General features: G+C 39.3%; 1 protein-coding gene across 4 annotated transcripts in view; it reads right to left on the bottom strand.

Moving 5' to 3' along the window:
- The window catches only part of pard3bb (par-3 family cell polarity regulator beta b), a 196,814-nt gene that overhangs the window by 124,099 nt on the left and 60,207 nt on the right, over positions 1-12,508 (bottom strand). For all 4 annotated transcript variants that reach the window (XM_054615426.1, XM_054615428.1, XM_054615427.1 and 1 more), the window contains exons 9-12: positions 8,469-8,718; positions 7,559-7,667; positions 5,845-5,984; positions 5,513-5,641 (exon numbers count right to left, since the gene is read on the bottom strand). In XM_054615426.1, coding sequence (XP_054471401.1) covers positions 5,513-5,641; positions 5,845-5,984; positions 7,559-7,667; positions 8,469-8,718 — 628 coding nt within the window. The remainder of the gene's footprint in view (positions 1-5,512; positions 5,642-5,844; positions 5,985-7,558; positions 7,668-8,468; positions 8,719-12,508) is intronic.

The following is a 12,508-nucleotide window of genomic DNA, read 5'->3' as shown; positions in this document are numbered from 1 at the left end:
GATCGTATGTCACAGAAACGCTATGTGACTTAGAGTAGGTGTGTGTGTGTGTGTGTGTGTGTGTGTGTGTGTGTGTGTGTGTGTGTGTGTGTGTGTGTGTGTGTGTGTGTGCGTGTGTGTGTGTAGAGGTGGTGTAATGTCTTTGTTCTACAGCAAGCACAGACATTAGCAGACAACACCAGATGGTAGGCTAAAATGAGACAACGGAAGAGGGGGAGGAGAAGATAGACAAGATCCTTCCATCATTTCATCATCATCCCTCTTCTGTTTCCTCTCCGTTAACACCAACAAGCTGGCATAAACCTTCACATGAAGTTATACAAAAAAAAAAAAAATATATATATATATATATATGAAAAGTCGTAGCCATATCAGCGTTTAAAATCAACTGGTGGTATACGTGGTATGAAAGTTGGAGCTGTGCATAATGTTTTGTATGAAATGTTAAACTATACAAACAATTATATTGATGATGATTGCTAACAGTCACATCTGCATCATTAAAATATCCAAAGAACAATACTTCAAAATAGTACAACTTGTTTTTACTGCTCTGGTAAAAGTTGTTCCTTGAAACTTCTCAGAAACCTTCAGTTTTTCAACAAATTATGCGATGTGCAAGAATGTCCTTAGTAAGAAAATGACTACAAGACAGCCTGCACTTGGTAGCAAATAATTAAAAAAGATCAGAATATGAACAATTAATTCAGTGCATGACTCCAACCAGAACCATCACAGCTTTGACACTCTAATGGGAGCTCTCTGGAGAATGACAATGACCAAATCCTCGTCTTAAAGTGGACATATAAGGATTTTTGATTTCAAAATCCAGACCTGTCTGCACATCCTCCATCCACGTCCTCTGCAGCAGCGACAGGTCTCCAACAACATTGGCAGAGTTGTGTGGAAGTTTGTGAGAATGCTTTTTATGTGAAACAGAAAACTGGACACCATGCCAGTTAGCAAGGTGTGAAAATACTACCGGACTTATGCTTGATTTGAGGTGTGAAAACACAAACACAACAAGGAAAAAAAAAAGAATTGGTTTTATATTCCTTTTTCTTCAATCGCATGTTAACCAAAAAAGATATTACCAAAAATACTACAACAAGTCCATAAACATTAAGCATTAACCAAACACTGAGAGCATCTGCAAACACAAAAGTGACAACTCATGTGCTATATGACACTCTATTATAGTAATAGACATATTTAAGATTGATTTGAAAACTAGAGACCATCTTAGGATAGGATCAGACCAGCTGTGATGTCAGGTCTACTTCCCACCCTCTAGCTTCAGGTGCCCTTCCTTGGACCACACCTTCTACACTCATTTTGATTTCAACTACACGATAGAGGACAAATTTGAAGGCACATGACAAAATCGTTGGGGCTTTCTCAAGAGTTACACAGTAGTACACCAATTCTTATCCTCTCCAATTACTTGGTTCCTTACTTTGACATGATAGTTGAAGAAAGGTAACCAAGAAGCAAAACTCTCACCACTAAAACAAACTACCACTGTACTGACTTTTTAGTTTCCTATATGTCATCTCCGCTCTAGTGCTGAACACGGGAGCCCCCCAGGGCTTTGTGTTCAGCCCACTCCTTTACACGCTGTACACCCACGACTGCAACCCCTGACATGAAGAGAACTCTGTTGTAAAGTTTGTGGATTACACCACCATCATCGGGCAGATTACACAAAAGGACGAGAGTGAGATCTTGCATTGTGGTGCTCAGAGAACAACTTTCCGCTCAACGTCGGTAAATCGAAGGAGCTGATTGTTGATTTTAGGAAAAATATTCCTTCACTCCACCTCATCCTCCACCCTCCAAAATAAAACATGTTTTTTATTTTGTTCCTTGTTGAATTTCCTGTTTGAATTTCCTGTTTGTCTTCCTCAGTCTTCATACCTTCATTCTCACATACATCCGCCCACACACACATATCATCTATCTAGAATTCAAGCTGAGCTAAGCGTGCTCATGAGAAACTGCAGCTCACCCATGTCATTTATCAGTCCTCCCACTAAACTGTAATGAAGAGTAAATCCATCCATTTTCCGCACTCATTTTTCACTTCTGGGTGATGGGGGCGGAGCCTCATCAGTCTCCCTTTTGACCAATACATCTCCTTTACTCATCTTTCAATCTGTTCTATTTCGCCCTAATATAATTTGCATTCTCATTCATATAAATTGATCAACAACAGTAGAAATTCTAATTATCACAGTAAAAGAGTGTATTGGGATATCTCCAACACCTCCCTACCAGCAGCATCAATGCTGTGCCCAATGCAGCGGGGAAAGCCCAAACAGATCAATCTGACAAACTGCCGAGGATCTATCGATATTCTGACTAAACACAATACATTTAAGATAGCATTCAATAAGTCAATTAAACACAGATCAGCTCAACATGGCAGACTTTGTGAGGAGTACACACTGCCTATGTAGATATGAGGGGCTCCTTCTAAACTAACAAAAAAACACAATGATTCTTAGTTTCAGTCTTAGTTTATACACTAATAAAAACATAGCTATATTGATTCTATACTAGATCGTTCTTAATGCTGCACACTTGCCCTTTAATCTGACATCATCATAACAAGTTTTGATTACTTTTAGGAAAGAAATGTCATGAGGATGATGAGACTTTATGAAGTTCTAACAAATAAACTTTGCAATATGGCCTAAGTTCTGTATTTATTTTCCTTTTTTTATGTTTATTTGTGTGTTTAAGTTATGTAACTGCATCTCTTGACTAATTCAAAAAATGTTTATTGTCCATGAAAAAAGACATTAATGTCATTAACAATAGAAAATGCATTTCAGTGCACACACACACACACACACACACACACACACACACACACACACACACACACACACACACACACACACACACACACACACACACACACACACACACACACACACACACACACACACACACACACACACACAAACCATACACAATTGCAGGCACACATCCATAAACACATACAAACACCAGCAGTGTCCTTGAATCTCTGGTTGGTTTAAGCAGCCCTCTAAATAAACAGAGACAATATTTTACCATTGGGAGACATTTTGGTGCAGTTCTCTATGCAGAAGGACAATACTCAGACATTTATTTGCCTGTGGTGGACTGAGTGAGCGTGTCTATGAATAATACTGGACCAGAGGGGGGTTCGTTTCCTGACTTTGTGAGTGATATTCTGGTCTTGTACCCATGTGGCCAAGTTGCAAGTCAACCGCCTCAAAGTTGAAACAGTTGGAGTAAAGTTGGCAAAAGATTAAACCCACAGAAATCCTGTGTTACTTAAAGAAGGAATCAGGCTAAAATTAATATATTTAATGTTTAAAACCTAACATGTTTGGTTCAACAAAAACTAATTGTGCGGCGTTTGCTTTTTAGTGTGATTCCTTTTAGCGGGTAAACCTGTCAATCAAACTGCGGTGTGGACAAATCAACCTGACCAAGTCCGCCTGTAAAGCTGAAAGCAAACACAACCACAACAACCACAACAACCACAACAACCACAACAACCCACAACTTTGGATAAACCACAAAACAACCACAACAACCACAACAACCACAACAACCACAACCACCTGATTCTGAGCTGTTATGGAAGCCATCTTACGATAAGTGATCTGTAAGCCATATAGGCTATATGCAAAATCCTTCATCAAACATAGTAACATGTAAGCGCAGCAGCAACTAAGTGCAGGATTTTCCAATGATTACAATCCATATGGGAGCTAAAAAGAATCCCCCGATCCCCCAGGAAATTGGCTACCAAGGCAGTTTGAAGTATAGTTTGCTATATAACGGTACAGAGGTAGAGAAGTATCAGGAGTACTGCTGTAATAGAGAGGTTTTTAGTGAATATATGTAACAGTGTGACGACCGGAGGTATTCAGCAACACTTGGCCAGCACACAAAGAAGAGTGCCATGGAGTTCAAACATGTGTACGTGGAGAAACTCTGGACAAGATACAACACTCACAAACGATTGTAAACGTTAACACATGCACACACACCAACACATTACTCTTTTTCCTGTCTGCAGAAACAGAATTTCCTATGGGGCTCAGGGACACATGCACGTGTGTGTGTGTGTGTGTGTGTGTGTGTGTGTGTGTGTGTGTGTGTGTGTGTGTGTGTGTGTGTGTGTGTGTGTGTGTGTGTGTGTGTATGTGTGTGTGGAACGTCCTGGCAGCCATTGAGGAAACATCAGTCGATAAGAGCGGAAAGAGACACAAAGGGGAAAGAGACACAAAAAGTAACATGAAAAGAATTAAATACATTGAGGAGAGGTGGAAAAGAAAATCAACCAAAGACATGAGTGGTTGGAGGAGAAGAAACCAAATGAAATATGGTGGTCTTATAAAATTATGAGAAAGTGAGCTTGTGCATGCAAGGCTACATGTGTATAGAAAAGTGATGCCTCAAAGTTGTAGGAAAAAGTGAAAGTTATCACCAAAACAGCTGTGATGACAGTAATGATATGATAGAAAATAACCTTAGAGCAGCGGTTCCCAAACTCAGTGGCACCCTTTCAAAATATATATATATATTATTTTCTTTTGTACTGGCACTCTAAGCCACCCAACTCCAAATATAATGTGCATATTCACGTTATATATGCGTAATGCATATATGTACACAGATACTTACTGCTGAGCTTTCAACAAGGAAGCACATTCTATTAATAAAAAAATTGGCAAGCACAAGCTTTAATATCAGTCGCTTTGAATAACATAAAATGTTGTGTTATTTAATGTACAGTTAATGTGGCTGATTTTTTTGTGATTCCCACAATAAATGTATAATGATTTGATAAATCTTGCATTCCAGTGAGCCATAGCACCCACTTTGGGAACCACGTCTTGAGAGAATAACATCAATAAAAAGGAATAGAACGCTTAATTAGCACCTATGCATGCATACAAGTTGATCATGCAGAGTCAGAGTTAAAGTAAAAGAATGGAAAAATAGAACAAAGAAGAATGAAATAAGTGTTTATTAGTCAAAACAGGGTTGAAATTCAGCAGAAACAATGTGCCAAGGAAAGACTGGCAGAAAAACAATTACCAAAATCAACATAAAGCTTCACAATGGGCTCATTTGATTCAATCAGAATGGAGTTATATAAAACTCTGTATTACAGGATTGCTTTGTCAGAGAGAACATCTCATTATTCAGATTGTTCAGAAAAAGGCTCTCAATTACATGTTTGTTTAATGTCTATAACAAGCCTTCCTATAGGCTGCTGGGCTGTGCATCTTCCAGGCAAGCCTGTTGATTGGACCAAAAAATGGAAAAATTAGAGGGAGGTAGCAGAAATTTTGAACTGGTGAAAAAGATAGTGACGTAGTTTTGGGCCAGCCTGTCTTCCACGCTGCCTTATCAGAAAAACGAAAAGGAAACCAGACCTGCCTAATCAACCAGAAAGTGTTGTCTCATTGGCTGAGAATACAGCATTGTGATTGGTTCTTACCATCTCTCTGGGCAGGAACATGTCTTCCTGCCGTAGGACCACGAGACACACACTCTCTCCCTGCCGCGTGCTGCGCAGCATACACACCAACTCCTCTTGGCCCACACCTGTGATATCCACGCCGTTGACCTGCAAAGACACCACCATTAGCAGCATAATTAACATTTTTCCTTTGCCTCCACTAAACAAACGTCCTTAAGTCATATATTCTCTTCAATGCATCCCATCTTTGGTAGTCTAATAAAATGCATAATGCTGGATAAGAATGAAAACACAAGCATATGTCTTGTTTTTTTAATTAAATGACTGCATAACAGTCAGCTGCTCTGTACCTCAAGTATGCGGTCTCCAGACTGCAGGCGTCCATCTTTGACAGCGGCTCCACGTGCCAGGATGTTCTTCACTAGAATAGGACCATGGCCGTGGACTGAAGAGTCTCTGGTTACCACGGTAAAGCCAAGACCTTCTGAGCCTAGACACACACACACACACACACACACACATGCAGAAATACAAACATACACAAAGGAAGAGTGATAGAAAATAGAGAGGTGAGTTAAAATATACAAGCAGAAGTAACACACAAATATCTTGTATAGCTGTGCACTCCCTGCCTCTATATTTGTCTTCCACAGGCTTTGAGAGTCAAAAAGAAATCTTCCCACACACACATCCTAAAGTACACCTGAAAAACTTCAACACAGTGTTGTTGACTCAGCACCTGACTACATGTTGTAAGTGTGATAACTTAAAGCCTTCGGAGATTGTGTGTGTGTGTGTGTGTGTGTGTCGCTTTAAACCCTTTAGCTATAGCGGGTGCTGGAGTATCTGCAGGTGTGAAGGTTTTAAATGGGTTCAGGTGTGGGGCAGAGAGGAGGAAAAAGAAATTGAGAAGGAGACGAGGACGAGGTAAAAAAAAAAGAAAGAGATATGAGTGTAACACGGCGGAAACGGAGAGTGAATGTTCTGGAAAGAGACGAGATGAAGATTAAAATAGTAATCAGTGAAAACATGTGCACGCGCACACACACACACAAATAAAAATGAGCATGAAAGCACTCACAAACACGCATGCATGAACAAAGGAATGACCACACACACGGACTAGTTGTGTGTTTTATAGACCTCATTTAGTCTGGTCTCTTTAGCAGAGCCAAGTCAGCAGTTTGGTCCAGTATGAATTCATATCAGCAGAAATGAACAGATCAATAAAGACTTAATAGACCCTGAAGAGAGGGAATCAGGAAGATGGAGAGAGGAAGGGGTGAGAGGAGGGAGAGTCGGAGCCAAAGAACAGAGAAATGAAGCTTCATAGAAATAAGCACAATGCAGGGTGAACAGCAGGAGAAATTAAGTGGGTTAATAGTATACTTTCAGAAAATGGCAAGAAATAAAGAGGGTAATTGGGGTTCTTTCAGAAAGCGTCTGAGGGAGTGTGTAAGAAAAGTGAAACAAAAATATAGAGATAACAAGAACAGATGTGACTAGAAACGTTCTTTAGTTCTACCTGGATTTCTAAAACAGAGAGCTCTTCATGAAGATTTTTAACACCTTAGGGAAATCTAAGTAACTACAAAATAGTCTCCATTTGCACACACAGAGAGGAGGATATATGGTTTTTTTTCTTTTGAAGAAAACCGATATTTTGAATATGCTAGCGTTGAGAATGAACAGAGTGAATAAAAAGCATCAGATATAGGTCAGGTGTGAGTGTTCTGAAATATTAAAGGGGACCTGAGACATCTCTTGAAAGACCCCTGACTGTGTACGAGCGAGGCTCTGTTCTGTAAATTCTGTAAACGTTAGAGATACCATACGGAGCTTTTATAATAACAGGTCAATAAATGAAAGCTAATCGCTTAGCTAATTGTTTAGCCGCGAATGTATTTTAAAGATTTTGGAACATTTTTTTATTGCTGCTCACTATTATTTTACATACAAGAATAATAAAGCAATGTTTATTTTAATTTTTTTTCTCACAAAATAACTAGTATACTAGTATTGATTAACAATATATATCATTATTTGTAGCCAGGTGTAGCTCACCTTTCTTTAGATCGATCCTCAGTTTTCGTCCTCCTTTCTTATTGGTCACCAGGCTGGAGAGGGCAGGGCTTTTCTTGTTGAGGGGGCTCTCACTCCTCCCCTTGGGTGTCTAGGTGGAGAATAAGGAGCATTAAAGTACATTTTAAGGCATTAAAACAAGAGAAGCTTGACATTTTAAAATCCTATTTGCGCAGTCAAATTGCACCAATTTTTTACGTTTTGTACTAGCATCATTTCTAAAACTTCTTGACCCTGTGAGCTGTTGATTTGGGTTCTTGTTTTCATAAGACTTAAAGAATGCTTAAAGAATTTGAAATGTTGACATAAATGGTTACCTCCCTGGAACCACCAGGAATGAATAATGTAGGGCCCTGCCAAAAGTTTATGAAACTTTTCTCCAGTGTCGTCATTACAGAATCACAGATAAACAGATTTGTTTTTTAATAAGATAAAGTGATAATCAGCTGTTGCTTAGTAACTGTTGCCTCAGCACCAGCTGTTTTTCAAATGCCAGCCATGTCACCATGGTGATACTGACGGCACGACTGCATGTGTTTGAATCAGAAAAGACTTGGTAGTTCTAAGAAATAGACAACTAAAAATAATGTGGGTATACAAAGAGTATGTGCAGATTATGGAAAGGCTGAGAGCGTGATTCAGCCCAAAAACTTAAAATCATGGCGGCTTCATTAAGAAAGTCATTAAGAAAGCTGTGACGAGAGCATCAAAGGTTGCAAATGAATGTAATGAAGTAGAATAACTTGATTTTTAACATTATGAGTTGCCTGTTTCTTGATATTGAAAGCATCAAATTGTAGTTTATGCAAGTGCATTTAAAAAAAAATACTTTATACACCCATATTCATCATTAAATACCAGGTGGATGTGGAGCAGAGCAACTCAAACTTACAGCAGCTTCCGTAGAGGCAGCTTCCTCGGCCAATCGCATGGTTGGATTCTCAGAGGGCTTAAACACGGGTTTGGCTTTGACAGGTGGAGGCTCTTTGGTTTTGGCGATTTGGGGGCTGCTGTCAGGACCGGCACTGTTGCCAATGAGCTGACCAATCAGACTCTTCTCATAGCGTTCTCTGTTGACGGAGGGAACTACTTCCAGGCGGACCACCGGGGAGCGCATTGCCTGACGGAACACCTCCTGAGCCCTGAGAGAGAAAGAGGGAGAGAGGTGAGTGATCGGTGCAGAGGAAGAGAGGAAAGAGTATGAAAAAATATTTGCTCAACAAGTCGTTGGGAGTTTTAAATGAATTTTCCATATATATGAACTGTATATGACACACATTTACCATTAAATCTAATAATGCCATGAATAATAATTACATAAAGTGTGTAGTTATCAATCTCTAACAAGCAAAGTCATTATCAAAGGATATATAACCCACTTTACTGAAAAGATTATAATTAAATATACATGGTATAAATCTTATAACAAATGAATCATAATAAAGTTAAAAAAAAAAGGGAAAAAAACATAGATTTGAATAGAGATATATATGCCATGGTCATTTGTTAACTGTAGTTCATTATTTTATCTGCATTAAATTATCCATCATCTATCTGTTTCTATATATGTTCCCACTTCACTGTGTATGTTCCTGTGTATTTCTGTGCAAAAGATACACTGAAGGCAGGACTGAACAGGAGATGCAACAGAGAACAATGACACCTGTACAGCAGGCCATTCTAATCTCATAATATATAAGAGAGATCATTTTGCAGAGAATTAGTTCATATCAGATTATGCTAAGTAAATTAGGGGGACCATTGTGTCAGAGGCGATTGGGACACACCATCATTCACCTCAGATAACCGACAGAGAAAATCCAGTTTATTTAAATTCTATTAGATCACCCCTCCTATTATTTCCCGCCTCGATTATTATTAGATGCATAATGACCATTTAGTTACTGTAACTAGAGACAACTGTTTGTTTAGAAAGTTATGTATGAAAAATATACATGCTCAAACTTTGAATACAATATATAAGCTATAATAATACTTTAAAATGTTAAATTAATATAACAGAAAGACTTGTAGGGATAAATCTGGTCAAATCTGATACAATGTCATTAAAGGGAATAAAATATATATTTATGAAGTTTATTTACTGTTGATTATGGACCAATTAAATTTTCCTTGTATATATTATGTATTATAAAAATTGTCATTAAGCACTTTTTAGAGCACTTTTCAAATTCAATATACCTGCAAGTCTTTCTTACATGTTTATTGTATACTTAAGCTACACTTGCAAAGGTGAAATTGTATCTCGGGTGTTTAAGAGGTGGAGATAACAGAAGCTCAATTGTACTTTAATGAAGAAACTAAATGAATCAAATGATTAATGCAGAGGTTAATACTGCTAAAATATTCCTTTACAACTGTCAGTGATCAGAGTACTGACCAACGGATATCATTCTGTATGTAAATCCCAACTTCTGTGAATGTTGCCCCACGTAAGAATGGTTTCTAAGTGAGCATGTGCGTTTGGTGATGGGTGATCATCTCTTCTTAAATCTACTCACACAGGATTTGCATACTGAAACAATTCAACAGACTTGTTGCTGTCTAAGCAAGTCCTTGTGTTGGGCCACACCTTTCTAAAATGACACTTGTGGTGATTTTCATTGTAATATGACCACAATACAGTACAATGAAACTAGATGTGACAGCTCCGTGTGTTGATGTGTGTACAGGGACCATTGTGCCCAGATAGTATCATCATTGTTCCTGATTGGACAATGTGTGCAGGCCCATTTGTGTAAAAGAGATATTCTAATCAAGCAGGCTACCTCAACACAGCTGCCAAGACGGGACAATGGAGGTGTGTGTGTGTGTGTTGTGTGTGTGTGTGTGTGTGTGTGTGTGTGTGTGCGTGTTGTGTGTGTGTGTGTGTGTGTACATGGCACTCATAGGGATCAGTGGACTTTCAGTGGCCTACTTACACATATTTTTCCTGGACCAAGCTCCACATCTCAATACACCTGCCGTGACAAAACAATACTGGCAAGGGTGTATGTGTGTGTGTGTGTGTGTGTGTGTGTGTGTGTGTGTGTGTGTGTGTGTGTGTGTGTGTGTGTGTGTGTGTGTGTGTGTGTGTGTGTGTGTGTGTGTGTGTGTGTGTGTGTGTGTGTGTGTGTGTGTGTGTGTGTGTGTGTGTGTGTGAGTGTCCGGCTATGTCACATACATAATTACAGACTAGTTGCTTTCTTCGTATTGAAATTTGCATTTGGATATGTGTTTTAAGTTTAGTGTGGACAGGTGAAGGACGTTGATAGATTTGTGTGTGTGTCAGTGTGTGTGTGTGTGTGTGTGTGTGTGTGTTGGTGTTTGTTTGTGAGGGATAACTCTATCTTTGAACAATGGGTGCAAACCCCTCCGGTGATAATCCATTTACCTACAGTGGAGCATAAAGAAAGCTCTCATATAATCGTATTACCACACTGAATGCTGGACGAGGACCATTGTGTGGACGGTATAGACATTGTAATGCTCCGTAATCATTAGAACATCCGCATCGGTCCTTGTAATCTGTGTGGCAGATCGTTGTTACAGGTGTGCCTTTTGTCATTTTAATGCTCTATAATCAGGTTACATCCTATAATACTCTCATGTTAATGTGCTTCTTTTTCAGGTGATTCAGGGGAACAGTAAGCTAAGTACTTTGAAACATCTGGCCTGGTTTGAATCTTGAACAAATCGTTCTTGGTAGAATGAGGTGAAACGAGCAAACGCACAAAAGCCGGCTCTACCACACACACACACACACACACACACACACACACACACACACACACACACACACACACACACACACACACACACACACACACACACACACACACACACACACACACACACACATAGATGAATTTGGAAGCAAGGCTCTCCAAACATCTGCCAAGTGTCTTTTCTGTTGTTCTCTGCGATGGCAGTGCAACAGCGATATAAACCCTCTGACAATGGAAAGGGTAACGAGACACACAGAGGCAAAGACGGGCCAGGCCGGACTACAAAAGGTTTTGGACATGAAATGCATCTAATCATATAAACACTGGAGCTCTGTTTTTTTTTCTCCCTCAGATAATGTTATGTAAGGGACAAGTCTTTTAATTCACATTAGATTTACCGTTTTCAATTCAAAGCACACATTTACATTTTAACGGCTCAACTTAAAGGGATGGTTCACCCACACTAAAAACAAACATGTCTGAATAAACCATGCAGAATCCTGCACTGGACTGTCGAGTACAGACAAATGAGTTGTGTAACAGGTACAAGAGGCCTTTAAACAAATGAAGAAAATGCTGGTCAGCAGGTGAGAACAAAAATATGTTTCATTTGTTTCTGTATAAATCAGAAATGAAATGATTGGGCAGTATTTAAATAATTATCAAGCATAATCAGCCGCAAGGATTGCTTTTATTGTGAATGCCGTGCATCGATGGCGCGGAATCTATCGCCATCTCTGACACCGAGAAAATGAGCCCCCTGCTGGTGAAAAGAGACTTTTCTACAGCTGGATTTTTTATTCAGGAACAAAAGACCCAGCTTGACCAGGGGGAATCAATTAAAGCACTCTATAGGGAGAGACTTTGTAGAAGCCAGCGCGTTTAATCAGTTGTGGGGTCGCAGACAACTGTAGATAAATGCGGGTAGTGGGTCCGTTCCAGTTATTGGCTCAGCATGTCTACATGAGTGTGTGTGTGTGTGTGTGTGTGTGTGTGTGTGTGTGTGTGTGTGTGTGTGTGTGTGTGTGTGTGTGTGTGTGTGTGTGTGTGTGTGTAAATTAATTTCTTCTCACGGTTAGCAATGCAGGCAATTTTGGTTCCCATTCAATTGTATTGAATTTGGGTGGAGACAGAAACCTTAGAGACAAATATGTCAAATTGAGGGCAAATAAAAGCAAAATTTAGTGAATGTCTAGACACAACT

Source organism: Anoplopoma fimbria, chromosome 16 (assembly GCF_027596085.1).
Source record: "Anoplopoma fimbria isolate UVic2021 breed Golden Eagle Sablefish chromosome 16, Afim_UVic_2022, whole genome shotgun sequence".
Taxonomy (NCBI): domain Eukaryota; kingdom Metazoa; phylum Chordata; class Actinopteri; order Perciformes; family Anoplopomatidae; genus Anoplopoma; species Anoplopoma fimbria.
This window is presented reverse-complemented; position numbering and strand designations above follow the sequence as displayed.